Below are 27,570 nucleotides of genomic sequence, written 5' to 3' on the forward strand. Positions count from 1 at the left end.
ACCATAAGAATAAAACAGTAAAAACAACAGCTACTGAAAACATTCAAATTATAATTAAAATCGCCAATGAGCTAAAAAACAACAACAGATGAAAGCACATGTAAAAATTATACATAGCTGAAAAGCAGACACTATGAGCAAGGAGCAGAAAAAGTCCCTAGCTTCACTTGCGAACTCCCAGAAACTTCTGAGTTTCAATTTAGGAATTGGAATAGAATAGATGAGGCCTTGGACTTCTCCAGCAAGGCTTTTCTAACGTTCTTGACATTTCCACATTGAAATTGCTCTGTCCCAGACTCTCCCCAGTCACCTTTCGGCAAGGCTTCGGCAACTTCTGTCTCCCCTCCAGACATTTCCAGCGCTGTAATATCCTGTTGTCACGTAGCATCGGGTAGGTGTTCAAGCCCTTTAAGTGTGGGTTTCACTGACAATTTCCCAGGGTTAACAGTAGACAGTGTGTTTATTTGAGGGGAAATGAAAGCAAATTCACTGTAAACCGGAGCAGTGCGTGGAACTCACAACCTCCAGATTCATCTCTGCCCAAGTAATCCCCTCGACTTGCATGCCTCTCTCACTCCCAATTATCAGCAGGCAAAATCCCAGCAGAATTTCAAGGCTGCCTTCAGCTTCAACTCCCACGTTCATTTACTAAAACACACACACACCTCTGCTGCCTTGCGAGATATCTTCAAGGGCGGAAAAGGCTCAAGAATAAACCTTACACAAATCCAGAGTTCCTCAGATGGTTGGATGGCACCTTGTAACCTTCCAGCAACTCCTGCAGCCCCAAGCTGGTGGCAATAATAATAATAATAATAATAATAATAATAATAATAATAATAAATTGTATCCCGTCCTCCCCAGCCAAAGCCGCCCTTCCCGGCCAAAGCCAGGCTCAGAGCGGCTAACAACAAGTAAAAATAAAATCACACAGTCAATTAATTAAAATACATTCTAAAATCAATTCAGAATCAAATTAATGGCAACCATTGGGCTAGAGTTCTATGAGGATTACAGAAGGAGAGAGGGGGTCAGACTGTGCCTCGGCCAAAGGCCTGGTGGAACAGCTCCGTCTTGCAGGCGCTGCGGAAAGATGTCAAATCCCGCAGGGCCCTAGTCTCTTGTGACAGAGCGCTCCACCAGATCCGGGCTTTCCTTTGGACCACATCAGCCAGGCTTGTCATCTGGGCAGCCCAGGACCTCCGCACACACTGCCCAGGCTTGCAGTCCGGGGAGGTCACTTTGGTGCTGCAAATGCAGCAGAAACAAGGGCGGGAAAGGGAAAGGTTCAGTATCCCATCCCGCATGCAGTTGTACTTATGGAAACCAGGCCCCTGTCCAGTCTACTAACCAAGGGGTGGGACGCTGCAGTAGTTTGGGGAAGAACTCTAGCTCATAGAGGCTTGGCCATTTGCTTAGCCTTCAGAAGGTTCAACCCCTTCCTGTTGAGAATTCCGTTCCACCTTAAAGAACAGACGTGTGGAATTGTTGCATGCCACATGTCTGTTGATACGGAAGGGGGGGGCATGTCTTCTTCACCTACTTCTTCGCTACAATATATCCATTTATTTCCAATTGTCAATGTCAAAAGGGACTAAAATCTATAAAATTCATAGAAGAGCAACGTGCCAATTTGCTCAATTTCTCTAGGACTCCATGACACCTCCCCTGTCCTCCATAATCCCTCAAACAAGGTGTCAAGACCCTAATCCTGTCAAATCACTCTGCCAAGCCTTTCCTCCGGGCAATGCCAGGTGGCAGACCATGCATACATGGACCATTGTCTTCTCATCACCGGTACTCAGGATGTGCTTATCTGCGCATATCTCCAGCTCTGCATATTCCCCCCTCCCTCCTCCATATGTTAATCCTGTGTGACCCAACCTCTTCTTAATGTATTCATGATGTAATCTGTGTAACCCAACCTCTTCTTAATGTATTCATGATGTAACTGGGATGTATTTTGCACTGTATTCTGGGACATGGAGGGAAGTTTCAAAAGTTCATGTCATCCCTTTCTCGCTGTTCAATCTCGCCTTGAACCTGTTGCGCAATAAACTTGGCTCTTCTGCAGTTTGCTCCTGTCTCCGGCTGAGCTCATTTTCTTCCGCAGGGACCCGCGGACTTAGTCCGACGAGCTGGGTGGCAGAGCAGCCTCGCACCCAGATTTTACCGTAACACTGTTTACATTCCAGCACAGTTTGCTGGGAACTTCCGTTTGTGTATAGCTTTTGCTTTAGCTGTTCTCTCCGAGACGACATGAGAGAGAGACAACATGTTTCTTTGTTCTGATTTATGTGTAATAAATATGTAGCTGTAGCATGACTTACGCCTCACGCCTACTTCTGCATGCGGACCACACTCTGCTAATTGCGTGCCCTGGCTTTTGAAGTTCGGGTCGCTGATTTACATTGGAGCACGGGCCGATGGAAGGGGACGTCCGAGCTGAGCTTGCCAGCTGGCCTCCTGGCCCCTCTGCATGTTGACACTTCCTACCTTCAGGAAGAGATGGGAACATTCCTAGCCTAGAAATTCTAGAGAGCTGTTGCCAGTCTGTGTGGACAGTACTGAGATAGATGGAGCAAGGGTCGGACTCAGGGGAAGGCCACTTCCTGTGCTCCTAATGACATTCTTAGCATCCCTCGCAGTTGGGCCATTTGTTGCAGCAGGGAATGAGGGCAGCATCGTGAGGTCGCTGGGTCCCCCTGAAAACCCTCGCCTCTCTCCAGAGTCTTGCACCTCCTTAGCGCCCATCATGACTTATGAAATCGTTTACCATGGTGTTTTTATCTTCACATTTGCCCTTTACAAATAATTGATATTAATCCAGCACGAGCCTTTGCTGCTAGACTGCTGGCTCTGCCCAGGGATTTCTTTTCAAATTTAGCACCTGCGAGCGCCTCGGCAAGATGGGAAGAAAGTGGTGCTCTGGGGCGATGTGCCATCACCGCACCACGGAGGCGGGAGATGTTTCTGTTCCTTTGATGGGACCAGAACTTCCTGCACTAATTGCTCGGCGTTTATTTCAGATGCTTTGCTCTATTGTGCCCGTCTCCTATTTATACCCACCCTCTTCAATCCCTTCGTGAAGCACAATGAAAGGAGAGGTCAAGAGGACGCATTACATGAAAAGCTGTTTTCAATTGGCTTCAGCATTTCAGATGGATGAGGATAAAGGACTGCGTTAAATGGGTGGGATAAATTCTGCAACTGTTATGGTGTAAGAGCGTAAGGAGAAACACAGCTGGATCAAGTCAAGGCCCATCTGGTCCAGCATTCTGTTCTCACAGTGGTCAACTCCATCCATCTATCCATCCATCCATCCATCCATCATTTTGTTGGTATGCTGCCTTTCCATAGTTCAAACCATGCTCAAGGCGGCTTGTTGTTGTTTAGTCATTTAGTTGTGTCCGACTCTTCGTGACCCCATGGACCAGAGCACGCCAGGCACTCCTGTCTTCCACTGCCTTTCGCAGTTTGGTCAAACTCATGTTAATGTTGAATTATTTTAATAAATTATATATAAAAAAGATTTTTTTTAAAAAAAACAACAAAACTCCGCAAGCTGCGCATATTCCATCAGCTTACGTTGCCATTCTTCTTTAGTTGGGACCTCACTCGTTTTTCATTTGTAATTATGTTGTTGTTTTTTCTGTGTTGTAAGCTGCCTCAGATATGTAGATGACACAACACTGATGGCAGAAAGTGAGGAGGAATTAAAGAACCTCTTAATGAGGGTGAAAGAGGAGAGCACAAAATATGGTTTGAAGCTCAACATCAAAAAAACAAAGATCATGGCCACTGGGCCTATCACCTCCTGGCAAATAGAAGGGGAAGAAATGGAGGCAGTGAGGGATTTTACTTTCTTGGGCTCCATGATCACTGCAGATGGTGACAGCAGTCACGAAATTAAAAGACGCCTGCTTCTTGGGAGAAAAGCAATGACAAACCTAGACAGCATCTTAAAAAGCAGACCTTGCCAACAAAGGTCTGTATAGTTAAAGCTATAGGTTTTTTCCAGTAGCTGATCACCGAAGAATTGATGCTTTTGAATTATGGTGCTAGAGGAGACTCTTGAGAGTCCCATGGACTGCAAGAAGATCAAACCTATCCATTCTTAAGGAAATCAGCCCTGAGTGCTCACTGGAGGGACAGATCCTGAAGCTGAGGCTCCAATACTTTGGCCACCTCATGAGAAGAGAAGACTCCCTGGAAAAGACCCTGATGTTGGGAAAGTTGGAGGGCACAAGGAGAAGGGGACGACAGAGGACGAGATGGTTGGACAGTGTTCTCGAAGCTACCAGCATGAGTTTGACCAAACTGCGGGAGGCAGTGGAAGACAGGAGTGCCTGGCGTGCTCTGGTCCAGGGGGTCACGAAGAGTTGGACACGACTAAACGACTCAACAACAACAACAGTGCCCTGAACCCCTCATTTTGAGTCACCCCACAAACTGAGTAACTGACACAGCAAACCGGGGTCACAAGGTAATGCCCCCCACCCAACTTCGTACATTACTATGGTGCTAAAGTGTGATGAAGAGAAAACGTGAATCACTGGTATCTCCTGTTGCATCACCGCCATGGTTTGTAACAGCTGGAGCTGTAACGGAAGAGGCAGGAAACCAGTGTCCATCCAGATGTTGTCGAACTCAACTCTCCCCAACCTCAGCCAGCATAGCCAGTGATTCTGGAATGATGTGAGGTGGAATCCAATAACACCCAGAGGGTCAAAGACTCTCTGCCCCTGAGCTACAGCTACTTGCAGGTAGCTGCTGTGCCACTTGAAATAATCTTGCTAGCCTGCTTGGAAATGAGACACCATATATGAGATATGGAATCCTTTTGACTTACTGAATACGCTGGCTGTGTGTTTTTCTTAGAAATCTCTGAGGGTTCGTATAAACCCAAGCCCCTTCTCAGAACTGCGAGGCAGAGATAAAATTGAAGGAAGTAGGATGGCAATGATATCTCTTGATTAAATGCTTGTTTGCACGATGCACCCTCAGCATTTGATCCCGGTATTCATGAGAGGTTGTTGCCATGGTGACACAAACCTGTCAATCTCGATTCATCTCCTTAACATCTTCTGTTTAAATATCACCTGTTTCAACTGCAGTTTGCACCAGTGTCCCCCAAAGGCTCAGCTCATCAGCTTCCACAATCTCTATCTGAAATTATCTTGCTACTCAGAAAAGATTTGTAATAAAAAAAAAAAGAGCTTAGATAGAAATATGCAACGGAGAGGCTGGATTCTAACTTGAAAAGGCTTTCACATATCTTTCAACAGTCATTTTAATCCTGCATTATCCTTTACAGTAATTTCAGTTTGCAGTGAATATATGACAACAACATAACAATAAAATTATCACTTAAAAAAAAATACAATCAGAAAGTTAAAACCACAACAGAGCACATGTTTGTAGCTATTCTCACAAATATATGTATTTTTTGTGCACACTTTGTCCGAGCAGAAACTGCATCACAAAATTTGGAGAAGTGTGAATTTCAAAGGGTGGCTGTGTTCCAATTATTCTATTATTTTGAAAAACATGGATTAGGTAGATTCACCTTGCAACGTTAACTGAATCAATTTCTATCCCATTCCTAACTGGAGAGGGCCTTATGGTGCCCACCAGAGCATTAGAACAAACAACCAAGAACATTAATTGAAGAAAGCGGAAAGCTGGTGTTTTCTCATTTCAGTGAGCTAAACTACCTGGTGATACCCACCGCAGGACACCTGAACTTCAGATCTCACAGCAGGAGAGGAAACTTGAGAGGTCAGAGATGGCTCAAAGAATGGTAAAGGTAAAGGGACCCCTGACCATTAGGTCCAGTCGTAGCTGACTCTGGGGTTGCGGCACTCATCTCACTTTATTGGCCGAGGGAGCCGGCGTACAGCTTCCGGGTCATGTGGCCAGCATGACTAAGCCACTTCTGGCGAACCAGAGCAGCACGGAAACGCCATTTACCTTCCCGCCGGAGCGGTACCTATTTATCTACTTGCACCTTGACGTGCTTTTGAACTGCTAGGTTGGCAGGAGCAGGGACTGAACAACGGGAGCTCACCCCATTGCGGGGATTCGAACCGCCGACCTCCTGATCGGCAAGTCCTAGGCTCTGTGGTTCAACCCACAGCACAATGATGAAAAAGCTTAGGATCTCTCTCTGGGAGCAGAGAGAGGAAAGTTTACTGAACTGCATAAATGAAAAAGCTGGGTATGTTTAGCCTGGGAAAGAGGAGACTGGGAGGAGATATGATAGCCACCTTCAAATATCTCAAGGGCTGTCACATGGAAGAGGGAGCATGTTTGTTTTTTCCTGCTCTGGAGGGTAGGACTTGAACCAATGGTATTAAGTTACAAGAAAGCAGAGTCCAACTAAACATACAGAAAAACTTTCTGACAGTAAGAGCTGTTCAGCAGTGGAACAGACTCCCACGAGAGGTGGTGGACTCTCCTTCCTTGGAGGTTCTTAAGCAGAGGTTGGATGGCCATCTGTCATGGATGCTTTAGCTGAGATTCCTGCATCGCAGGGGGTTGGACAAGATGACCCTCAGGTCCCTTCCAACTCTTCAGTTCTATGATTCTATGACTTATAGGACTGAACTGCATTGCTTGTTTGCAGTGCGTTACTTTGTTGTTTTGCTCATATAATGCTTATATGTGTGTGTTTTAAGATTGTTCTGCACTAAAGCTTTGAAACTCATTACTGGGGTGGAAAGCTCATTTATTCCTACACAAGATCAGGTTCAGGGATTCTGCTGAACAGGTCTAGCAATGTTGAAGACTCATAGGCCACTACAAGGCACTGCTGCGGCTGCTGCGTTCCCTGCATAGCAGGGTCTCTCTGCTAATGATTTCCACTCGGCCTGATTGAAAGGTCAGCGGCACCTCAGGCCACCTGTCCTATAAGCTATCAATGGCTTCCCCCTTTTCTCTTCCGCTTACGTTTCGCTCTCCTTTTCTGCAAACACCCCATTAGACACAAACAGCTCTTTCTGTGCCATCAACACATCTCAGATGACTTTGCTCAGTGCAGTGTATAATTATCCAAACTGTGAAAAGGTAGGAAAAACTGATAGCGAAACTCCTATGAATATGCCCGTGACAAAATGTGAGAAGGTATTTATAAACGTCGCTTGAAAAAGCAGATTTTTTTTTAAAAAAGATTTTGGCTGGAGAGGTGAGGGAAGAAAACAGGTTCACAAGAGAGCTACTTCTCACCTGAGCACTGGCTGACCTCAAAGAGCAGACTTTATTGATTTGTTCACCCTTCTGGACACAAACTGATGGTGCATTTCATGAAATACATTTGGAAAGTGAACATTCTGTGCTGGTTTCACATGCTAGAACTGTCCTTATTTACCTGGGTTGCTCCAGATTGCCAGGACACAAACCTGCTTTTGCTGGTCTGAGGTTGTCTTGCTAACATTCTTAGCATGAGTTGCGAGAATGATCATTCTTCAGGGTTTACCTCCCTTCCCAGGATCTCTAGAGTGGATATATCAAAGAGGGATGTGGGTGCCTCTTGTGGGCAAACACAACATCTTGCTGCTGCACCTGAAAGAAGACCGGCCTTTTCCAAGTGTTGAAGTCACTTGCAAGGGCTGTGTTGTGTGTCAGGCTGCTAGGCGAGGCTTATGATATGATATTCTTTATTGTCATTGTCACATACAGAACAAAGAAATTGGGGGGGGGGGGAATCTACATAAGACATTCAAAACCAACAAGCCTGCTATCCCAGCTATCCCAACCTGGTTAGCTCCCTAAAAACTCTGATACCCCCTTTTTAAAATACAATACACTCCCATAGAGACTCATCACACTGCGTTTAAAACCAAAATCGCATTTGGGTAGAAACTGTTTCTCAGGTGGCTAGTCCTAGTCTTTATAACCCTGTGCCTTCTTCCAGAAGGCAGAAGCTGAAAGAGATCATTACCTTTCCCCCTTCTCTGTAGATAGCAGTACAAAGTGAAAGTAGTCTTTTTCCAGCATCAGAAAGTTTTATTAAACACAGCACAAAATCCAGCATCGGTTCTCACCGTGCAGGTGCTCCCAGTTGAGTTCCTCCCACTTCCCTCTAGCTACTTCCATCTTCCTGTCTCCTAGCCACGTGATCCCTCCACCAATGAGCCTTCTGAGAGGCTACCTTATCCAATCGTCTAGCTCTAGGACTGATAGGCTGCACACTTTCTAGTGAGGGAGAGTCAACCAGCTCTCTCCCCTCCTGTTCTTCTCCCCCTTGTTGTTCTCCTTCCAGTTCGGTCCAACTATCAGTCTCCAAACTGTGGCCCTCCACAAACCATTGCTCTAGGTCAATACTATCCTCCTGCTCGTGTGGAGCTTCAGGATCCCAGCCTTGCTCCCACCAATCCTCCTCAAAGCCAGTGTGGTTAAGAGTGGTGGACTCGTAATCTGGTGAACCGGGTGCACGTCCCCGCTCCTCCACATGCGGCTGGTGGGTGACCTTGGGCCAGTCACACTTCTCTGAAGTCTCTCAGCTCCACTCACTTCACAGAGTGTTTGTTGTGGGGGAGGAAAGGAAAGGAAAGGAAAGGAGAATGTTAGCCACTTTGAGACTCCTTCAGGTAGTGATAAAGTAGGATATCAAATCCAAACTCTTCTCTTCTTTTACCCCTCAGCCTGACCCCTGACAGTGTGTGTGTGTGTGTGTGTGTGTGTGTGTGTGTGTGTGCTTCATGTCTTGCAAAAGCATAGATAGTGCTCAACAACCCCGAAACTCACCTAGTGCAGGGCAAGGTAAGATCGCAGAGGCGGCAAGCACTCCCTGACCCCTGGCAGAGAAAATTCTCCCCAGGGATAGATTGCAAAATCTCTTTTACGAAGCTGCTCCTCTTTGCTTCATTTTCACCAGGAAGAAGGCCCAAGGCCAACCAAGCACTTTTTAGGTCAAATATTTAAAAATCTGTGGAAGGCGCACTATTGCAGAGCAAAATTGCAATATACCGTAGAGATGCCAGCATTGTATAGTTGTGTGTACAGTGCCGGATTAAACCCAGTGAGGGTTCCCAGGTAGTCGAAATCTTGGGGCTACTCTTGTGCAAGAGCTCTAGTGCAGGGGCCTGTTCACTCCATTGGCGATTCCTCCATGAACTGGATTGCACATGCGCAGGAGTGTGCGCCCCCCACCCCAATTTCCAGTGTTGGCGTCTGCGCAGACGTGATTTCTGGCACCGTGAAAGCAAGTCCCCATACCGCACTGTACCAGTTTAGTGCAGCATGCGGGGACTCGCCGAAGGGGCAGCTCGGTTCAGGGGCCGGTTAAACAACCCTTGTGGGCTGCTTGTGGCCCATGGGCCTTAGGGTGCCGACCCCTGCTCTAGTGGGATAACATTGAACTAAGAAAGCTTAATTGCAATTTTCTTTCAAGATCAAATCAATATTATTTTGATCCGTTGTCACAGGACCCCTAAAAGGTGTGGGGCGCATAGGCCAGTGCCTACTATGCCTTTTTGGTAATTTGGCGCTATGTGTTTATGTGGAGGGTGGGAAAAATGTTCAGGATGGTGATCTTTAGTATGACAGTTGGAATATTGTGAAGTCTGTCCTTATTTTTATCTGTGAAATGTTGGAGGGTGAGTATTAAGCCCTACCCAGGCCCAACTGCATGGAGGGACATGCTGGCTGGCCTACAGGGCCGGCCCTACCATTTGGCAAAGTGAATCAGGTGTTTCAGGCAGTGTGGGGAACATAGCACAAGAACAAGATGGCGGGAGGACAGAGTTGTGTGTGCCACTGACGATGTGACCTCCATCCCATAAGCTAGGCAGCTGGCCTCAGCAGTGGTGGAGGACTGTCCTCTGTTGCCTACACAGCCATGTGGAAGGAAGTATGTGGAATGGCCGGCAGGATGCCATCTTGTCCATCGCTTCAGGCAGCAAAATGTCTTGGGCTGGCTCATGCAGAATACGTGCTCTGCCACTGAGTTAAGGGCCGCCCCTGCTGTTTAGGGGCAAGTTAAGCAATGAGGTTATGTGGCAAGCAATGGATGTCTTGTAGTAAACCTTAAAACACTTCTCTGCCTACGACGGCAGCTTAGCTGGCAGAAAAACAACAATAAGTGATGCGGTGTTTTTTGTTTCTTTGTTTTTAAATCAATATATGGTCTGCCTTTCAAGGTAATTGTTGTTTCTGTAAGTGTGGCTTAAAATCTAAAACCACAATGAACAACAAAAGAAACACATTGCCATTATTGATCTTTCTGCTGCATTCAACTCTGTTAATCGAAATAGACGGCGGGAGAAATTTCAAATCGCCAATACCGACTGCAGACATTTACTATTGATCTGAGAAAAGAGGGTCAGAGTAAGTTTACTTGGTGGGATGACTGGTGCTTTTAAAACGTTGCAAGGAGTGAAGCAAAGTTGCATTCTGGCTCCCACTTTTTTAAAACTTTTATATTAATGTTTTGGTGCCATATTTAGCCAACGAAAACTCCCCACCCCTCCAAGAATTAGGAACAGAAATATATGCAGATGATTTAGTGCCCTTCTCTCTTTCCCAATCAGGACTTCAAAACCTCTTGGAGGTGTATCAGCACACGTTGTAAACACGAAAGCCTATCTATAAATTACTCTTAAGACCAAGATTATGATTTCTGGCAAACACAGTCCTAGGTATAAATGGTGTTTAGAACAGCAAGCATGCTCAATGGGCATGGAATGCTGGCTGACTGTTGGGGGAGAGTTGTCATTGTTTAGTTGTTTAGTTGTGTCCGACTCTTTGTGACCCCATGGACCAGAGCACGCCAGGCACTCCTGTCTTCCACTGCCTCCCGCAGTTTGGCCAAACTCATGCTGGTAGCTTCGAGAACACTATCCAACCATCTCGTCCTCTGTGATCCCCTTCTCCTTGTGCCCTCCATCTTTCCCAACATCAGGGTCTTTTCCAGGGAGTCTTCTCTTCTCATGAGGTGGCCAAAGTATTGGAGCCCTCAGCTTCATGATCTGTCCTTCCAGTGAGCATTCAGGGCTGATTTCCTTCAGAATGGAGAGGTTTGATCTTCTTGCAGTCCATGGGACTCTCAAGAGTCTCCTCCAGCACCACAATTCAAAAGCATCAATTCTTCGGCGATCAGCCTTCTTTATGGTCCAGCTCTCACTTTCATACATCACTACTGGGAAAACCATAGCTTTAACTATACGGACCTTTGTTGGCAAGGTGAGTAGGAATGGAAAATGGCAGGACGGAATGGAGTTTCATATCAAAGGGCATGGCTGGCTGAAACCCTAAACAGAAGCATTGCACACTACAGCAGCTAAGTGTAACAGATGTGATTGCAATTTCCCCCTCAGCTTCTTGTTGACACTTTGCGTTTTTCAAGTCTATACCTTAGAAACCTCTTAGCTGTACATCATTTTAACAGTGGGGGAGGTGAAAGGAACATTGAATTTACCCCAATTCTACTGGCGCTGACTGGAACGGAATATATTTGAAATACTGTATTTCTGTGCTATTCCCCCCCCCCCCCTTTAAATGCATTTCATGTAAGCGACAAACTCAGCAGTTTTTTTAAAAAAAATTGTACTAGCACCACCTTGTTTGAACATTTTGCCCTGAAAGTTCACACAGTGATGATGTGCTTTGGAAAGTATCATATATTCATATTAATCTGCCAGCTACCGTTTATTCTTCAAACCTATTTTGCAGGAATTGCAGGCAATAAATTTCCCATGGTGAGCTTGTTCCTACACAGCCTCTAATGACACTCCCTAATTTGCAAAGTGACAGTGCTCCATGTCATATTATCTAGTCATTACAAGGCTTACTCTGTAGTCTATTAATTTTAAACCCCCGTTCAGAATGTCAGGCACAGAAACCGCTGCTTCTTAATTTTGGGTTGGGGGGGAAAAGGCACAGGAAAGGTGTCTCAGTGAAGCAAAATACATTGACTTCTTGGATTCCTTACTGATAAGGGTGGCAACGAAATCTGATGTAGTTCATAGTTTATTTTTAATATATTTTATTAAATTTCTACAAGTTTCACATAGAATTCCAATGACCTTGGTTCTCAAACGCCTTGGTACTCAAACACCTTGGTTCTCAAACACCAAAAACCCGGATGTAAGTGTTCCGAGTTTCAAACATTTTTCGGAAGCCGAACATCCAATGCTGCTGTCAGCTATTGTTTCCGGGGCGCCTGCACCAATCAGAAGCTGCGCCTTGGTTTTCGAACATTTCGGACATCAAATGGACATCCGGAACAGATTAAGTTTGGCGCTTTTGTTTTTGAAATTTATTTTGCATTTTTGTTTTTGAAGCTTTTTTGGTTAATTTGTTTTAGTGACTGTGTGGAACCCAGTTTGGCTACTGATTGATTGATTGATTGATTGATTGTGTGCTGCGGAAATGGATAAAAGCCACCCATCCAAACTATGCCGTGCAGGTAAGAAAAAAAAATAATTTTAATTTTTATAATCTACAATACTGTCTTATTTATTTTATAGTACAGTGCATTGATTATTGCTTTCATTTTATGGATCAATGGTCTCGTTAGACAGTAAAGTTCATGTTAAATTGCTGTTTTAGGGGTTGTTTTAAAAAGTCTGGAACGGATTAATCCGTTTTGCATTACTTTCTATGGAAAGGTGCGCCTTGGTTTTGGAATGCTTTGGTTTTGGAACGGACTTCCAGAACGTATTAAGTTTGAGAACCAAGATATCACTGTACATTTTTAAAAAAAATCTTTGTTTTATCGACTTCCCATTTCATTTTCTGTGGATTTTTAAAAGTCTCATTGCTGCACCCTATCTTTGCCCTTTTATATCGTAACCATAATACAATGATATAAAATGATTTCTGTTGCTCATAGTTCAAATCCTGCTGGCGAATTCATCGTATAATAATATTTCTTTAAATAGTCCGAAAAAGGCTTCCATCCTTCCATAAAGGCAGTTTGTGGGATGTGAAACACAAGAGAAGTCAAGTACAACATTCCTAGAGTGGACATAAAAGGGGATGTCTGGACCAGCCAGTCGGAACTTCCTGTTTCTCCTGTCTGGGACAGACTTCCTCTGCATGTGACTAGAGGTGGGTGTGGCCTCACCTGCCCAGGTAACAGAAGAGCAGCACTGGTCAGCCATCTCTCTCTCTCTGACCACATTCGTTGAAGAAGCAACATCTGCTTCCAGCCAAGAGAGGACAAAGAGACTGTCTCATTATGGGATAGTTTCCAGGTGTATATTACTTTTCTAAGCTAAGTCTGCCTTCTGGGATCCAATTGTGAACAGAATGTGTGAGTAAACTCTTTTTATACTTTTATAGAAGACTGTGTCGTGTCTATCTTTTTATGAGGGACTAAATGAGGAACGCAGGTGGCGCTGTGGGTAAAACCTCAGTGCCTAGGACTTGCCGATTGCATGGTCGGTGGTTCGAATCCCCGCGGCGGGGTGAGCTCCCGTCTTTCGGTCCCAGCTCCTGCCCACCTAGCAGTTCGAAAGCACCCCTAAGTGCAAGTAGATAAATAGGTACCGCTTTATAGCGGGAAGGTAAACGGCGTTTCCGTGTGCTGCGCTGGTGCTGGCTCGCCAGAGCAGCTTCGTCACGCTCGCCACGTGACCCGGAAGTGTCTCCGGACAGCGCTGGCCCCCGGCCTCTTAAGTGAGATGGGCACACAACCCTAGAGTCTGTCAAGACTGGCCCGTACGGGCAGGGGTACCTTTACCTTTACTTAAATGAGGAATTACCAAAAGGAAAACGTATTTTAGAGGCTTTAGCGAGCCTGAGCAAATGCATCCGCTGTGCAAGTTTAAAAAGGGGAATGTTACTCTGCTAAATTGTAGAACTTGTTAATACAAGTTGAAAAGGATATAATCAAACAATATATCCTCTCCTGCATCCCTGAACATTCCCACACAGTTCATATTTTAATGTCGCAAGTACTGCCCTTCAGCATTGAATATTACAGGATCACATTCACCCAGTGCTATACCACCTGCAGTGGCTCCCAGTGGAGTACAGGATCAGGTTTAAGGTGCTGATTTTAACCTTTAAAGCCCTATCTGGCCTAGGACCCTCGTACATATGGGACCGCCTCTCCTGGTATGCCCCATGGAGGACCTTATGGTCTGCTAAACAACAACACCTTGAAAATCCCGGGCCCCAGGGAAATTAGGCTGGCCTCGACTAAAGCCAGGGCCTTTTCGGCCGTGGCCTCAGCCTAGCAGAACACTCTCCCACAAGAAACCAGGGCCCTGTGGCATTTGACATCTTTCTGCAGGGCCTGCCAGATGGAGCTGTTCCGCCAGGCTTTTGGGCAGGATGAAGTTTGACTTACTTTCCTTTGTATAAAACAAGCATGACGGAGGCCCCCAACCCGCTCACAGGTCCTTGTATGACCAGTCGAAACAGTTGGTCCTGGCAAATATTAACCACTTTCAATTCCAACCTGATAATTGCCACCTGCCCACATTTTCACTTGTCTGAATTAATTCTGAGGTGTATTTTAATTAATTGATGTCTGTTTCTATGCATATTGTGTTGTTTTATGATGTTAGCCGCTCTGAGGCTTGCCTTAGCCGGGGAGGGCAGGATACAATTAAAATAATAATATAGTGGTACCTCGGGTTAAGTACTTAATTTTTCCCGGAGGTCCGTTCTTAACCTGAAACTGTTCTTAACCTGAAGCACCACTTTAGCCAATGGGGCCTCCTGCTGCTGCCGCGCCGCCAGAGCCCGATTTCTGTTCTTATCCTGAAGCAAAGTTCTTAACCCGAGGTACTATTTCTGGGTTAGCGGAGGCTGTAACCTGAAGCGTATGTAACCCGAGGTACCACTGTATATGTTGAACTTAACTTGGTTACTGTTTCTTTAATTCAGAAAGGCTAAAGTATAAGGTTTCAGAATTATATTCTGATGAAAGGCATCATTTCTCTTAAGTGTGAAGTATCAAACAAAAGGCATAAACAAACAGAAAGCACTTTAAAAAGCCATCTCTGGATTAGCAGAGTGTGTAACCTGAAGCGTATGTAACCTGAGGTACCACTGTAATAATAATAATAATAATTGTTATTATTATTAACATTCCTGTTTGTCGTTTTCTTAGGTTTGTAATTGCTCTCTCTCTATATGTTAACTGCACTGCGGTCTTCTTCATCGCTGAATCCTAGATGCAACTTGGCAGTCCCCACCTTGAGAGAAAGAGGTCAAAACGGCAATCGCCCTTCCCTCGGCTTCTGTCACCCGCCTTCATTCTTTGCTCGCTGGCTAATGAGGCTCCTCTGAAACATTTATGACCGTCTTCACACAGCCAGCAAAGTTCAGCTGGCAAGGAAGATGCCAAAGGAAGCTCTGTGCTCTCCGAGTCCCTCAGTCTGTTCGTGGGTGTTAATGAAAGCAGCTGCGCCACGCTGGGCAAGGTGCCTTTGGTGAAGGCGTCATTGCTTAGGACTTTCTTTGTGAAATTTTAATAAGTTTATTGGGGGCATTGGTTGCACTCGAGAGCAGGAACTTTTCCAGCAGCGCAGGGTGCAGCTGAGACTGCTGATGAGTCATGGCCGCCTCTCCATTTCTACGCCTCACTGTGCCCAAAGTGGCTAATAAGTTGCTAACAGGATACACTTTAAGAAGTATTAGAATGAAGTATTAGAATAGAGGAGGGAGAAAGGTTGTTTTCTGCTGCTCCAGAGAAGCGGACACGGAGCAATGGATCCAAACTACAAGAAAGAAGATTCCACCTAAACATTAGGAAGAACTTCCCGACAGTAAGAGCTGTTCGACAGTGGAATTTGCTGCCAAGGAGTGTGGTGGAGTCTCCTTCTTTGGAGGTCTTTAAGCAGAGGCTTGACAACCATATGTCAGGAGTGCTCTGGTGGTGTTTCCTGCTTGGCAGGGGGTTGGACTCGATGGCCCTTGTGGTCTATTCCAACTCTATGATTCTATGATTCTATTCTATGAAGTAGAAATAATATCTATAAAAGGTAAAGGGACCCCTGACCGACTCTGGGGTTGCGGCGCTCATCTCGCTTTACTGGCCAAGGGAGCCAGCGTACAGCTTCTGGGTCATGTGGCCAGCATGACTAAGCGGCTTCTGGCGAACCAGAGCAGCGCACGGAAACGCTGTTTACCTTCCCTCTGGAGCGGTACCTATTTATCTACTTGCACTTTGACGTGCTTTCGAACTGCTAGGTTGGCAGGAGCAGGGGCCGAGCAACGGGAGCTCACCCCGTCGCAGGGATTCGAACGGCTGACCTTCTGATTGGCAAGTCCTAGGCTCTGTGGTTTAACCCACAGCGCCACCCGCGTACCTTATAATAATATCTATAAGTGAATAAAAAAAAACCCAATCCATGCAACATCGCATAAAACAATATAAATAGGTTAACCCAGTGTTTCTAAAGTTTTTAATCACTTTCAGAGCAAAAATTTGCTCGTGCCACGCTGATTTTTCACTCCTCTTTTCTGATCTTTCATATTTGTCAGAGTTAAAAATCCCTGTTCCACATCTAACCATATTCAGAAAATAAAGAATGTTATTTTGATACTGTGCAGGGCCGGATTTAGGTCTGATGAGGCCCTAAGCTACTGAAGGTAATGGGGCCCTTTATATGTCCAGCTGTCCTTTGTCAACAACAAATTGTCGCTGTTTTTTGTGTTGAATATATGCTATATGCTAATTTATGGACCTAATAGGTATCTAAAGCCATTTGCACATGAAGAATGTAGGCACCCTATATATAGGTAAAGGTAAGGTAAAGGTACCCCTGCCCGTACGGGCCAGTCTTGACAGACTCTAGGGTTGTGCGCCCATCTCACTCTATAGGCCGGGGGCCAGCGCTGTCCGCAGACACTTCCGGGTCACGTGGCCAGCGTGACAAGCTGCATCTGGCGAGCCAGCGCAGCACACGGAACGCTGTTTACCTTCCCGCCAGTAAGCGGTCCCTATTTATCTACTTGCAGCCGGGGGTGCTTTCGAACTGCTAGGTTGGCAGGCGCTGGGACCGAACGACGGGAGCGCACCCCACCGCAGGGATTCGAACCGCCGACCTTTCGATCGGCAAGCCCTAGGCGCTGAGGCTTTTACCCACAGCGCCACCCGCGTCCTACCCTATATATAGAAATGAGCAAACCAGTGATATTTTAGGGAGCAGGCTAGCAGGTGGGGCTCATTATTTACATCATAGGAGCCTACACAACACACTGTTGCTGTATGTAGGTTTTGTTTGTTTTTTATCTTATATTTTGGAAATGTACATCCAGTTTTTTCCCCTTTACATTTTTTGGGGGGGCCCAAGAGAGTGGAGCCCTAAGCTATAGCTTGTTTAGCTTAAACGTAAATCTGGCACTGATACTGTGCTATACTATGTTATTCTGAAATGTTTAAATGTTTCTTTGATTGCCCTTGAATCTTCCTGCCACATTTGTCATTCTGTTTTGCTACACCAGTGGGGCCTTTGAGAACTACTAAGTCAACTTGTTTCTAAGACTCAGAAACCAACTCCTGAGGGATAGCTCTGTTGGTAGAGCATGAGACTCTTAATTTCAGGGTTCAAACCCTGTGTTGAGCGAAAGATTCCTGCACTGCAGAGGATTGGACTAGATGATCCTCAGGATCTCTTTCAACTCCATGGTTCAAACAGACAGCTAAAGACGGAGCCTTTTCTGTGGTGGCTCTCCATTTGCGGAACGCCGTCCCCGGAGTCTCTCACCTGGTATCCATGCTGTGCCTTTTTGGTGCCAGATAGAGACCTTTTTTGTTTGTTTGTTTGTTTCCAGGCTTTTTAGAAAACATTTTCATGCCCCTTAGAACTTTCACTCTGCTGGTGTCCTGTATTGGCAATCTTATTAAAAACACAGTTTTTAATTCTGTTTTAGATTTTAGCTATTGTTTATGGTTTTAACCTTTTTTTTCTAAACTTCCCAGAGAAGTTGGGTTCTTGGGCCTGTTGGGAAAGACAAGTATTGACAAATATAAAAGTGCTGTGTGAGTGAAATATCTAAACACCCTGATGGATAGAAAATGCAAAAACTGCCACAGCAAAAAGCTGGGCAACTGTTTTGTGGCAGCATCAAAGAGCTCTTCGTCCTTTAAATCCAGGTTCACCAAGCTGGGTCCCTGCAGATGTTTCGGAATACACTTTGAGCTTGTCCCCAGTCGTTCCATCAGCCTTTCAACAACCTGTGGCCATCTGGGTTTTTTTGACCAGCTCCCAATGACTATGCTGGCTGGGAGGCAGGGCGATGATGGGAGATGCAGGTGAAAACATCTGGAGGGCACCATGTTGGCAAAGCCTGATTTGTATCGTCTCCCATCAGCGCTCCCATGACAAAGTCAGTCAGTAAAGCGGGGAAAATGTGTCAGGGACCAGCAGATTAAATAAGGTCTAAGGAACTCGTACCTATTTTTAGTCAGACTCCAAGTTAAATAAAGGGGCTTATTCATCGGTGAGATCCTAGATGAATTCCAAAGAGGACAAAGAGGCGTGTGTCTCAGCCCTTCCTCCCTCTCCGGCGCTGAACACACACACAGAGCTAATGTCTCCCTGCCTTGTTCCCAAAGTGATTCGGAAAGAAGTCTAAAAAAGTGATTTGCTACATCAGCACAAGGAGCTGTTTGGCTGGTTTTCTGATTACTGCATTTTTCCTCATGAAAAGGACAGGAAATGATCAAAATAGCCTTGCCTGCAAGCCAAATGACTTCACTATATGCTTCCACATAGAAGAGTCAAAGTCTTGATCAGTTCCAGAGGATGAGGAAAAAAATGTTGGTTGTGTGTTTAGACAGAAATGCTCCCACTTACCTGAGAGAGTCAGAGAACTGCCATGTCCATGGGCTGTTTCTGTTCCCCTGCAGTGAAATGATCATTAGCATTGATGGGACTGTGTGGGTTGGCTTGATGGGGCAAGAAAAAACACAAGAGAAAAAGCAAGTTCACTCACTCTTTCTGACCCTGATATCTAATAGCAGGGAAGTAATATTTGGACTTTGTATTAGCTGAGCGCAAGTCAGTCCCCTGCCCCCTAGCAATATCTGCAGTTTATTTTAAGTTTAAGCATAAAAGGTAAAGGTAAAGGGACCCCTGACCGTTAGATCCAGTCGCGGACGACTCTGGGGTTGCGGCGCTCATCACGCTTTACTAGCCGAGGGAGCCAGCGTACAGCTTCCGGGTCATGTGGCCAGCATGACTAAGCCGCTTCTGGCGAACCAGAGCAGCGCACGGAAACACCGTTTACCTTCCTGCCAAAGTGGTACCTATTTATCTACTTGCACTTTGACGTGCTAGGTGGGCAGGAGCTGGGACCGAGCAACAGGAGCTCACCCCGTCACGATGATTCGAACCGCTGACCTTCTGATCAGCAAGTCCTAGGCTCTGTGGTTTAACCCACAGCGCCACCCGCGTCCCATAAGTTTAAGTATATTAGCACCCAAAAGTACTGCATATGTCTAATAATATGGGAGAAGCTGGTTGGTATTTTGTATGATTCATAAATTTAATTACCAGTTCATTCATTGGGGGGGGGGGGGAGTCTAAACTGTTGTAATCCTTTTTTTTCTCTCTTTTTTTTTAAAGAGAAGGTTAAGATTTGGGCTCCTTTCATAGGCTGTCAGAATTAATAGACTTCCTAATATGCCGGCACAATCTCATGTAGTGTGCTGATTTTGAAAAGTTTAAAAATAGGCATATGTCCCTTATAATGGAAAGGACAAGCACTTTCTCAATGTGTCTGAAACACTGAGACAGATTAAGAATTTGCTTTGGCTTTTTTTTTTTTTTTAAATGAAGCACTGTGGGTTTCAGTCCCCAAATGTAGTTACCAGTGGCAGCACCAGAAAAAAATAATAATAAACTGGGGCGGCAGCAAAGAAGGGGTAAGGCTATTTCTAGGTGGGAGAGCTGTGCCCCACATGTTAAGATCTTTGAAAGAAAACACTGTACGTCCAGGAGTCCAGCAATGCCAGTTTAGCATGTCCAGCATAGTGGGGGGGCATGGAACAGTTGTCCCAGGCGCAAAATTGTTAGGGGGCACAAAATTTCAACATCCGGTGCTGCACACTTTCTGTCAGGAGTCCAGTCCCCGGCTTGATCACACAGTAAGCATAAAAGGATGATTTATTGTCAAAACAACAGATAGCTCCATAAGGCTCTAACGCACCTCCCAGATCACGATGACCCTTCTGAAGATTCCTTCCAGTTACAGAAGATATTGAACTTTCTCATATTGCGCCTCCTGCTTTGTTTCCAGTCTAACAGCCCTCCCCCTAGCCTACTCTTAGGAGGGATTGGTTCAGCTCCAATCTCTTCCCGTTCTGACAAACTGCTTCCTTCTCTGTTTGTGCCAGTTTGCACTTCTTGAGAGCATTGGCTGGGTTCTGCCTGCTCTCAGCCATTCCCTTGTCAACTGGCATTCCAAGGGGCGGGGGAATTGGCACTAGCCGATGCTCAGCCTGCCTAGCAGTTAACCCTCTCTGTTCCTGGCTGCTTTTTCCAGCTGTCTGCAAACCTTTCCTGGGAGCTGGCTCATTCATGACACTTCTGTTGCTGGGTTCTGTTGAAAACGGCTTCTCCATGGGAACCAGGAAGTGACCACTCCAGACAATGGAACAACTCTTCTTTTCTTATCTCTGCGGCTGTGATGTGGATGCTGTTAGGCAGTTGAATGAGCATGCGTACTCTGTCTGTTTCTCTCCCTCCCACCCCACCTCTGTGTAGCCCTGTGTGCTGGCAACCCACGCTACACCACTGCGGCAATGTGGGGAGTGAGCGCCTTGTTTTGGGGTGTGTGTGCTCTGAGGAGTGGTTGGGAGGACTCCCAGAACAGCTTGTGGGGTGAGGAGAGTGGAAATAAATCTTTTTTTAAAAAGAAGAACATTTTTTTAAAGAAATGTTTATTATACCAGCTCATCAAATCAGCTCCATTGTAGGCTTTTTAATTGACCAAATACGTCTACAGGCCACGCAATTGTTGAAGGTTATATACAGATGGCAAATTACAAAAAAATGAAAGAACTACAAAGGAGCAGGTTTCAACAATATATTATTCCATAAAATCTCCCCCCCACCACCCTTCCAAAAAAAATGCACTGCATGTAATATACTACAAAAATATGATCAAACATCTCAAGGGGGATTTTCTTCTCATTTTTAAGTTTCTACAAAGCATTTTTATCTAGAAGCAAAAATAATAATACAGGAACCACCATTAGGTTTATCAGACAAGACAACACCACTGATAAAACAATGTGATATATGCGATTTCAATAAAAGATTTGTTTTCCTAAACAGTTCCCCCTCTTTCTCTTCTCAATTCCTTGCACAGGATCTTACGCCGCTTCTCACTGAGAGGGAGGTAAAAAAAAAAAAAGTACTTAAGTGATAAAACATTTAAGTCCAGGATCAGTACATTAACTGTGTCACTGGAGGGGTAAAATATGAGAGGGGTGTTCTGTGCCACCCTGAACGCAGGAAACTGCAAAAAAAAAAAAAAAAAAGATCCTATATTCATGCATTTTCTTCAAGAGAAGGGAGAAAATACATTAAGGTAAACCCATTCGAACTGAGCAGTGACTCAGGCCAATTCTGGCAAACTGGCCAAGCAATCTGAGCCTATGCATGTATGGATTGCAGGATGTGATTCCCCATTAAAAAGTCATACCATGTCATCGACAACCAGGGTACGGGGGCTGGAGTTGGAGCAGGTGTGCTGGTGGGCAGGCAGGTAAGGTGTGCTCCACCTACCCACTCTAAGTCAGGGAGAAGAAGTGACAGTTCTGGTGCAGTTCTACATCATTACCTACTGGTTTCAATGGGGATTAATCTATAAACCTGTGTACACTTACTTGGGAGAAAGCCCTACTGAACACAGTTGGACGTCTCTCTGGGTAAACGTGTAGGCTTGCACTCTGAGTCACACCACTGATTTTAACTGGATGAGGGTCAGAAGCTATTAATTTGCTAAATGCATATAGCAGGGTTTTCTTTTAAGCGTTAGAGAGGAAATGAAGGCTATTTGGATTCACAAGCACTGGGCTGTCCTCCTATAAAAAGGAAAAGGTAAAGGACCCCTGGACGGTTAAGTCCAGTCGAAGGCAACTATGAGGTTGTGACACTCATCTCGCTTTCAGGCCGAGGGAGCTGGCGTTTGTCCACAGACAGCATTCCGGGTCATGTGGCCAGCATGGCTAAACCGCTTCTGGTGCAACGAGACACCGTTAACGGAAACCAGAGCACACAGAAATGCCGTTTACCTTCCCGCTGCAGCATTACCTATTTATCTACTTGTACTGGTGTGCTTTCGAAACTGCTAGGTTGGCAGGAGCTGGGACAGAGCAACGGGAGCTCACTCTGTTGCGGGGGTTTGAACTGCCGACCTTCCGATCGGCAAGCCCAAGAGGGTCAGTGGTTTAGACCACGGCGCCACCCGCGTCCCTCTTACTCTGCTCACGTTGCTGATGGTAAGCTCTTAATTTACTCTGGAAGTGAACCTCACCTAAGAAACAGCTGAGTCCAGTGTCCCCCTCTTCTGAATCACATCTCATTTGCTAAAGTGATGCCTCCTTGAACAAGCCAAGTATCGAAAGGGAAATGGGAGTGGAGTACTGTGGAGCTTTGGAGACCCTGCTCTCAAGATTGCTAAGCAGCTCCAAGCCTCAATGCTTAAACACATCCATGGCTCCCAAGGCTGCGCTGAGATGCGTTCTTGTTGACAAGCATGGCTATATTCACTTCTTTAAGAACAACAACAGTGTAGCACGCAAATCCAGGAAAAGACCCACGCTTTACAACTTTGCATGCCTGCAGGCGCTTCCCCACAAAGTCACGCAACCCCTTGAAATAATGGGGAGAAGACTTAGAGGGAGCGAGGTGCCTGAAGACACTCTTGAAATGAATGCTTCCCATGGTGGTCGCACAAGGACACTGGTCTTTCAAAGCCCCGTACCTCCTTAAGCACAGGAAGGTTGCAAATAACTTAGAGCAGGGATGGGGAACCTGTGGCCTGCCTGGCGTTACTGAACTACAACTCCCACTGTGCCTGACTAATGGCCATGCTATGTTTTGGGCGGATGGGAGTTGGAGTCTGGGGGGGGGGCATGGGCTGCCCCTCCTTGGCTTAGATCATTCTTGTTTCAAGCCACATGCAAGATTGCAGAGGTTGTGCACAGCTGCAGGCAGGTGGAAGGATGTCTTCCAAGGGTCAATACTTTGGCCCCCCTGGGAATAATGTACAATGCTTTTCCCACAGGGCATACATGGACTACATTGGTAATTGGAGGGATATTCTGATATGTTGTATTTCCCCATTTATTTTTGGTCAGTGCAAAGTTATTCAGAGCAACTGGTGAAAGGAAGACAGGAGAGAACTGTCAGGTACCAAGGAGGCATCTGAGACACTCCTGAACGATTACACTATAAGCTGGGGGTTCCAGATATTCTTTGGCAAAACACATTCAGCCCACAAGGTCATTTGGTGACAATAAAAATGCAAAATTCAACTGAATTTAACACATTGTTTTCCAGGACAACTACTTTATTTTTTAAAGGGGGGGCACGCCAACCTTCAGTGCCCCCCAAATAAACCACACCTTTACACACTAAGGTTGCTTTAATGGAGAAAATGTTTCTTTCCCCTCTACTACTAAAACGTCTACTGCACAGAAGTCTTTAAGTTAGTATATTAAAATCCAGCTACTAAGAATGTATAAAAAACTGTCTTATTAAAGCATTTGTTGGTCAAATATCTCAATAAGTTCCCCATGCGCTGGGGAGAAAATGTCAAGTCCGTAAGACATCTTGGAAAGGAGCCAGGAGCAATATTAGTCTGTATCACTTACCAGTAGAAAAATCTAGAATTTGGTAACTCCAAAGTTCGGAGACTAGAAAACCCTGGTTCTGTGAGTTTGTTCAACTGGCCTGCTTTATTCTGTTGCACAATATATAACAGAGTTTGAGCACTGTATATTCATTATAGGATGAACAGAGAAGCAGCAGCATTTTAAGAGCGGTCACACCAGGGTGAAGCCTAACTCTGTAAACTGAGTTATCCCTTAAAAAAAGAAAAGGCAGGAGATGCACATTTGTGCACATGTCTATGGACATATGTGTTAATTCTTCATCTTACTTTAAAAAAAACACAACCCCACTTAAAAGCCACTATTGGGAGAGTTGGTGATGTTACAGGAACTAGCCAATAGGTACCCTTCCATGCTAGCCTTCATCAATTCCAGCTAAAGCACTCTGAAAAAAATCCTTCATATGTGGGTTTTCAAGAGAGGTGGGAGAGAAAAAACTTCATGCAGAGGATTGTTATTAAACCGCCTCTGGTGGGAGGAAAAAGCTGTTTACACAGAGGGCTGGAGATGTTATTAAATCGCCTGCTACACTTACAATGTCAGATATTTCTTCAGCCTTATTTTTCAGGGCCTGTCATTGAAAGGGGGGAGGCAGGGAAGCAAGTGATGCAAAAATGGGGGGAAGCATGAAAGGATGACTGAGGAAAAGACTTTGGGTTGTGTGGAATGTTAGTCATACATAGATCTATTGAAAGGAATAGACATGACTGACTTAGGCCCATCGTTTGCGGAAGATTACATTTTCTTTAGAGTTTGATTCCCCCGTACCCAAGCACATAAAGAGTGAATTTTGGTTTCCACCATGTCCTGGAGAACTTTGGTCATCAAAGGTTTTCAAAATATTAGATCAACAGTACATTGAGAATGAAAGGTCCTTCATGCTGAAACAGATTGTGGGGAGGGTCATCGCCTTGCGACATCAAAATGAGGGCAAGAATGAGGTGCAACCGGGCTCCTCTGTCAAAGCACACACCATACAAACCTCTATTAGCTTCACACCAGTCAAACTGTCATGGCTTCCCTCCCAAAGAATCCTGGGAACTGTGGCTTGATGAGAGGGCTGACAATTAGGAGATTACTAGGCATCACTCATGAAACTACACAGAACTCTTGTGCCAGCTTAAGCTTACGGTGCAGATAAGGCTACTAGTATCAGTGGCTCTGTTCACGGCACTTGCCAATTTAGGGAACCTTTTTCAACCCAATGGCTGCATATCCTCACAGGGAACATTCAAATGGCGGTGATGGATGGTACCAGAGGCAAAAATCCAGTGGATATGTGACTCTTACTTTCAAATAGCAGGCAACATGAGAACGAGCCTTTTCTGTGGTGGCTCCGATTGTGGAATGCTCTCCCCAGAGAGGCCTGGCTGGCACCATCATCACATGTCTTTAGGCGCTAGGAAAAACATTCCTTTTTACCCACTGAATCTATGGGCTGTTAAAGCTGTGGGGTAGGGGGACTGTTATTATGACTTTTTTAGTATTCTTCTGTCCGTTGTTATGCTTTTTATTATGTTTTCATTACTGTGCTCTGTAATATGTCTTCTTAAGGTTGTACACCGCCCTGGGATCTTTGGCAGTGTAAAAATTGAATAAATAATGATAATAATAATAATAATAATAATACATTCCAGCCACACACAAAAGTCAGAGGTTCCTGCAGCCACAGCTCTCTGTCTTCCATGCAGGCAAGCAGGAGGCATTGTCACAGTTCGAGCCAGGCAAAAGCACTTGAGGAGGCCACGGATCAAGGCCAGGGAGGGGTGTGGCCTGTGAGTTAGGGGCGTGGCCTATTGACAGTCCCGAGGGCAGCAGGGACAGGGTGTCCTGGAGAGAGACATTCAACCCCCGGGGCCTGAGGTTTTCCGCCCCCTGTACTAACGCCTCAGACCTGGCCACACACACGCACAAAACCCTCAGCAGACTAAATAGTCAAAATAAGACATTATGGTGTGAGGGACAGTACTAATTAGGCAAAAGATGCACCCCTTACCTGTTCCAGCCAGTCTTGAGACCCCAAAAATGTATGTAAAAAAGTCAGCAGGGTGTTTATATCTATAACTATATATATGTGTGTGTGTGCGTGTGTAGATATATATATTTGTATATTTAAAATGTCATAAAAATAGCAACAATATTTCCTATCAACACCCTGGAGTAAATTCGACCTTGATGTAAATAGCAGCAATTGTTCCCCTGGTTTGGCAGGGGGCGCTCAGTTACACCACGGCAGAATTTGGACCACGAGAGCATCGTTTGCACAAGCTGTAAGCAAAGCCCAGCCAACCAAACTAACACAGAACTGATTCGATTCACAAGCACTGGTGAACACCTAGTAAATGCACACTGATAAAGAACTCCTTAAACTTTTGTTTCGTTGTCTTTAAAATACACTTCGTCAGTAAAAGGCTGGTTCATTTTGATTTTGCACACAAAAAGAGAGTTTGGGCAATGGGATTAGGTATATTTCCCTTGTTCTGCGCCACTTAAAAGGCAGTCCTAAATATTCTATATAGCCCAGATTCAAAAGTTAAGCTCGTGTCTCTATAAAAAAAAAAAAAAAAAAAGGTACAAAGTCAAATGGTGCCATTATATTACATCAATTATCCATAATATCACAGTGCTAGTTTTTCAATGGCTAAGAGAAGAGAGGCTTAATAGATTTAAAGAGTTCTGTAGCCATGCAAACCCTTTTCGCATTGCCACGGATTGCTGATCGTAGCCTTACTCGAACAAGGCAATTTCATTTAAAAGTGCTAACTGCAACAAATTCAGCTTGCTCATGTTTAGTTTACATGTTTCGTGTTTACTTTAATAATCACTGGAATGTATTTCCGCAATGCGATCCGCTTCCTCCCAAAGGAGATTTAAATGATATGAACGCCAGCCTGAAAAGGTAAACTTTTTGAAAGGAACAGTTCTAAAGCCTACAAATTCCTGGTCACATACTAACTTAATTTTTTTTTTTTTTTTAGGAAAAAAAACCCTTTTGCAATTTTTAAATAGATCACTCTGACATGTCTTCAGAATATGCTAGCTTTCTGATTAAGTTCACACCAAATCTCCGACTTCTGGCCCACTGAATGAAGTTCCTCAGTCATCACCCTCAGTTCTGGTTTCACCGGATTCTGTACTGCCTCCCATGTCCTGATGTGGCGAAGCACCTGGAGGAGAAAACATTTACTGGCTGTTTAGTTTCAGATGAACGTTCACTCGTCTGCAACATTCAGCCGCCTGAAGCAGTCCCCATTTCATGCTAAGATCAACACTCTTGCAGCACTGTCAAGATACCAGTCCTTGACTTTATCTACCCCTTTCTCTTTTTTAAATTAATCAATTTGTTTTTTAAAAGTGCCAATAGAACAAAAGGGAGGGGGTATCAAAAATGTAAAGTGTCACCCCCGGGAAGGACAAAACTGCGAAGATACAGCTCCAAAGGGATAATAATACTCATGTCATCTACCCCTTTTTCAGCCTCTTAATAGGAACACAGAAAGCTGTCTTATATGGAGACCTCATCTGCACACTTAAATCAACATCATAGTACAGTCATACCTCAGGCTATAGACGCTTCAGGTTGCATTTTTTTGGGTTACGGGTGCGCCGAAACCCGCAAGTACCGGAACGGGTTACTTCCGGGTTTTGGCGGTTGCGCATGTGCAGAAGTGCTAAATCACGCTTTGCGCATGTGCAGAAGCACCAAATCGCAACCCACACATGCGCAGATGCACCGCTGCGGGTTGCAAACGCTGTGGGTT

At 45.1% G+C, this 27,570-nt stretch overlaps 1 protein-coding gene across 1 annotated transcript in view; it reads right to left on the bottom strand.

The window, feature by feature from the left end:
* Positions 1-20,874: 20,874 nt before the first annotated feature.
* The window catches only part of LBHD2 (LBH domain containing 2), a 60,423-nt gene continuing 53,727 nt past the window's right edge, over positions 20,875-27,570 (bottom strand). Inside the window, exon 4 of the mRNA XM_028704222.2 lies at positions 20,875-26,976. Within this exon, the coding sequence (XP_028560055.2) occupies positions 26,906-26,976 (71 nt within the window). The 3' untranslated portion in view covers positions 20,875-26,905. The remainder of the gene's footprint in view (positions 26,977-27,570) is intronic.

This window comes from Podarcis muralis, chromosome 1 (assembly GCF_964188315.1).
Source record: "Podarcis muralis chromosome 1, rPodMur119.hap1.1, whole genome shotgun sequence".
NCBI classification, from domain to species: domain Eukaryota; kingdom Metazoa; phylum Chordata; class Lepidosauria; order Squamata; family Lacertidae; genus Podarcis; species Podarcis muralis.